Below are 4,642 nucleotides of genomic sequence, written 5' to 3' on the forward strand. Positions count from 1 at the left end.
TCTTTTTACTGCACATAGTTATGTTCCTGAATAAACTGCTTTGAGAAGGACATTGGTTTCGTCACTTCTTTTCTGCTGGTCGGAGACGGTAGTGACAAAAATGAAACCTGCCAATATGTACAACATGTGCTAATAAAAACTTGATTAAAAAAAGAAATTAGAATGATTTCAAGTACAAAACAGAGCTTTAAAATAAAATCCGAAGAACAGGGACTCTATAGGAAGACCAACAGAGTCAACTGACCTGGACCCTTGGGGCTCTCAGAGACTGAAGCACCAGCCAGAGAGCATACACGGGCTAGACCTAGGCCTCCCCGCTCATATGTAGCAGCTGCGCAGATTGACATTCATGTGGGTCCTGGACAACTGGAGCAGGGGCTGTCCCACAAGCTGCTGCCTGTCTGTGAAATATGTTCTTCTAGGTGGGCTGCCTTGTCTGGGCTCAATGAAGGAGAAAGAGCCTAGCCTCAAAGAGACTTAAAGTGCCAGGGTGGGAGGATCCCAGGGGGCCCTACCTGCTCAGAGAAGAGGGAGGGAGGGACGGAGGGAGGGAGGGAGGGACGGAGGAGCAAAGATTGACCAGGAGGGAGGCCGTGAGCAAGCTGTAAAGTAAATAAGTAAAAAGATAAAATTAAATTTTTTAAAAGTCCTGGGTTTGAAAAGCTGGCATTTCAGGGTACGGACCAATACAATGAAAAGAGGGACCAAGAGTTGGCGAGAGAGCCAGACTCTAATACAGAGACCCTATCAGTCTGACTCATACGGGAAGGGCTGGGCAAGAACATCTCATTCTCCAGTGCAGTTGGCCCCTGAGTAAGGGTGTTGGCCCTCAGCCCTGTCTGTCACCTAGTTCCTGCACAGAGGATGCTGCAGCAGAGACCTGAGGGAGGACAGCAAGGCAGAGAGCAGAGCACCAAGGATGCTGCTCAGTCAGTCGGCAGAGTCCTTGCCTAGCACACAGACGTCTGCACTGAATAAAAAGCGTTGGTGACACATGCCTGTGAGCCCAGCACATAGGAGGCAGAAGCAGGATCAGGAGTTCCAAGGGATCCTTGGCTAAATTAGCTGTTGCAGGCTAGCCTGGAATTCTTGAGCCCTTGTCTTTAAAAGGGGGTGGATGGGCCGGTGGGTGCTGGAGACATGGTTCAGGAGTTAAGAACACTTGTTCTTATAGACCTTGGGTTTAAGGCCCTGGCTTTCACCTGATAGCTTACAACCACCCATATCTACAGCTCCACGGGATATGATGACCTCTTCTGACCTTCCCGGACACCGGGCATATCCGTGGTTCACAGAGACACACATGCAAGCAAAATGCTCACACACATAAATTCAAATCAAAATCAAAAAATAAAACTGCAGACCTAGAGACATACAGAGAGGGAAAGAGTCATGTTGGGGAGTGGGGGGGTGAAGGAGAGAAAGAGAGAGAATTAAGACTGAGGCAGAGGGTAATAGAAATAAGCAGGTACAGAGAACACTGGAACACAGAAACTAGAGGGAGACTAAGGGAGAACAAAGACAGGGACGCTGAGACACTTCCAGAAACAAATCAACCCCGGTCTCTTCCAGGGTCCCCTACCTTAACCCCCAGGTCTGGGCTCCCTGCCAGGCAGGAAAACTAGATCTAACAGGCAAGGCGGGGGCAGGAAGGTGGCCCACATTCCCGAACAGCCTGTCCTTAAGAACTGACAGCCACACCCAGGGGCTGTTGCAGAAGTGGCCCCCTCCAGCTTGTGCCCTAGTCTCAGACAGGTGTCCCTCCTGAGGGCTGTGGAGACCAGGGGGTGTAGTAACAGACCTGAGACCTTGGCGGGGCATGAAAACCAGAGCCTGGGGATAGAGTAGACCTGGGTCTGGGGCAAGGTGTAAACAGAGATGCATGTAAGAAGGCATCCAGAAACCATAGGCTGGCAGACACCAGGAACCTGGGGAGGAACAGCAGACATTAGGGAGGCCAGGTCCATGAACAGACAGCATACAGGCTTCCAGGAGCAATGGAAAGAGCCAGACACAGTGGGTGGGGTATTATTTTTCTCCCCAAGACAGGGTTTCTCTGTGTAGCCCTTGCTGTTCTGAAACTCACTCTGTAGACCAGGCTGGTCTTGAACTCAGAGACCACCCTCCTGCCTTTGCCTCCTGAGTGTTGGGATTGAAGGTGTGGGTCAGTACTACCTGACAAGACTCAGTCTTCCAAAGGGGGAGTTGGAGAGTGGCTTCATGATTCAGACCACTGACTGTTCTTCCAGAGGACCAGGGTTCAACTCCCAGTACCCACATTGCAGCTTGGCATCATTTGTTACTCCAGTTCCAGGGGATCTGATGCCCTCCTCTGGCCTCCCTGAGCACATGTGGTGTTGAGATTTACAAGTAAGCAAAGCACTTATACAGGAAAATAAAGGTTATTTATAAAAAAGAAAAGTAGCAGAAGTGATAAAGTCCCAGGTGTGAATTCCTGGGGAGCAAAGGCACAGAGCCCAGGAGTGCCAGGCCAGTGATGCTACAATGTTAGTGGTGTCTTTAGGAGTCAGGAGAGTACTCAGGAAGCAAGAGGTAGACCTGTCTGGCATTTGAAGGCACTGTCCAGAACAGTCCCCCAGAAACAGCTGGAGAACTGAGAACAGGTCTACAGGTACAGGGGACTTGGGGGGGGGGGGATGTGTGTGCGCGCGCACACACAGACACACAGACACACACACACACACACACACACACACATACACACATACACAGTCTCAGGGAGAATAGATAAGAGAGTTGGAAACTGAGTGGGTTAGGCACTCAAGAAACAGAGAAGCCCCAAACTCTTGCACCTCCCACACTAGTCTCCGCCCTGCTTCCCTCCCCCATAAAATCCCCTGTCAATGCAACTGCTGCCAGCACATTGAGGATCTCAGACAAGATGGTCACCTGCTTGGCGCTGCTGCTGCTGCTGCTGCTTCTAATGCTGTTGCTTTGGTGGTGCTGGTTGGTCCGCCGAGCTCAGATGCAGAAAGACTTACCCCCTGGGCCTGCACCTCTCCCGTTGCTGGGGAACTTGCTGCAACTACAGTCTGGATACTTGGACCGTGTGCTCATGGAGGTAGCGTCTACTGTGGGTTGGGAGAGGTGGATTTGTGAAGGTGCTGTGGTGCCCAGAAGAGGGGAAGAAATCCCAGTTCACTGAAGAGACAGGATTGGGAGCCTGGACTCCTGTGTCTGAGGGAGGACAGTGAGGCCTGGACCCCCGTGTCTAAGAGTTGGTACCTAGATTCCAGGGTGTGAAAAGTGAGAGGCGGTTTAGAACTGGACCTGTAGAATGAGGGCATGAGACGGAAATTTTGGGGTCTAAGGAAGATGAGAGCTCTGAGGTCTCCTCGGTACTTCCCATAGCTCTCCAGCCGCTGGGGCCCAGTGTTCACCGTGTGGCTGGGCCCGCTTCCTGCAGTGGTGCTGTGCGGCTATGAGGCGCTCCGGGATGCATTAGTACTGCAGGCAGATGCGTTCTCCGGCCGCGGGGCCATGGCTGTCTTCGAACGCTTCACCCATGGAACCGGTGAGGCCCAGGGTGGTGGAATTGAGTACTAGACCACTCGATTTGGTCTAAGGATCAGTGAAGCCAAGCAAAGTGGGAGGTGCCTAATATAGAATGGTGCTAATGAGGGTGAACTGTTAGGCCTGGGGTCCAATGGAGGTTCACAATGTAACCAATAGCAGCCTAAATTCCTAAGCCCTAAGAGCTGGTCAGAGATCCTACCCACAAAGATGAGGTCAGGCTGCGTGGTTTCAGCTGAGGTGCTTGGGAAGCACAAAGCAGTACAAAGCCATCCTTAGAGTGGTAAGGAAGCGACTAGACCCAGCGTGGCCAACTCTTGAGTTTTGGTTCCCACTGTAGGCATAGCATTTTCTAACGGGTCGCGTTGGCGCACACTTCGCAACTTTTCACTTGGAGTGCTGAGGGAGCTTGGCGTGGGTACGAGTACCATTGAGGATCGCATCCTGGAGGAGGTGGCATGTGTGCTGGAAGAATTTCAAGCCACCATGGGTGCGGTCCGGCAGGGAAAGCATAACCACCTGGTTTGGGGTGGGGGACGGACTGCCAAAACGCTTTGGGTACAAAGCGAATCCAAGACTTGTATGAGGGTGTCAAACCGTCCTATTCGGAGGTTTGAGGGTGAGAGCCTCCTCTGCAGAGCTTACTAACGTCACTTTTAGGGGACCACAGCTTGATTACTCAGCTGCTCTCACCCCCAGGAGCTCCATTTGACCCCCAGCAGCTACTGGATAGTGCTGTATCCAATGTCATTTGTACTATGGTCTTCGGAAAGCACTATAACTATGGGGACCCAGAGTTCCTGAGGCTCCTGAACCTCTTCAGTGACAATTTCTGCATCATGAGTTCCCGATGGGGTGAGGTGAGAGGATGGGCTCCAGTTTCTCATTTTACATGCAGCCTTGTGCCAAATTCCTACCTACAGTGGCTACTGATTAAATGACTAAGTTCTACAACACACAAAGTCCTGATTTAATTTTCCCACTAAGAAATCATGGCCTTGTCCAGGGACCCTACTTCATACCCTATTTCAGCAGGGTATGATGGCACACGCCTTTGATCCCAGTACTGGGAGGCAGAGGCAGGAGGATCTCTAATTTGAGGCCAGCC

General features: G+C 51.6%; 1 protein-coding gene across 1 annotated transcript in view; it reads left to right on the forward strand.

Annotated features, from left to right (window-relative positions):
* Nucleotides 1-1,997: 1,997 nt before the first annotated feature.
* The window catches only part of LOC110312803 (cytochrome P450 2F3-like), a 4,221-nt gene continuing 1,576 nt past the window's right edge, over nucleotides 1,998-4,642 (forward strand). Inside the window, exons 1-5 of the mRNA XM_021186699.2 lie at nucleotides 1,998-2,016; nucleotides 2,898-3,082; nucleotides 3,373-3,535; nucleotides 3,875-4,024; nucleotides 4,234-4,394. Coding sequence (XP_021042358.1) covers nucleotides 1,998-2,016; nucleotides 2,898-3,082; nucleotides 3,373-3,535; nucleotides 3,875-4,024; nucleotides 4,234-4,394 — 678 coding nt within the window. The remainder of the gene's footprint in view (nucleotides 2,017-2,897; nucleotides 3,083-3,372; nucleotides 3,536-3,874; nucleotides 4,025-4,233; nucleotides 4,395-4,642) is intronic.

Source organism: Mus pahari, chromosome 1 (genome assembly GCF_900095145.1).
Source record: "Mus pahari chromosome 1, PAHARI_EIJ_v1.1, whole genome shotgun sequence".
In the NCBI taxonomy this organism is placed as follows: Eukaryota; Metazoa; Chordata; class Mammalia; order Rodentia; family Muridae; genus Mus; species Mus pahari.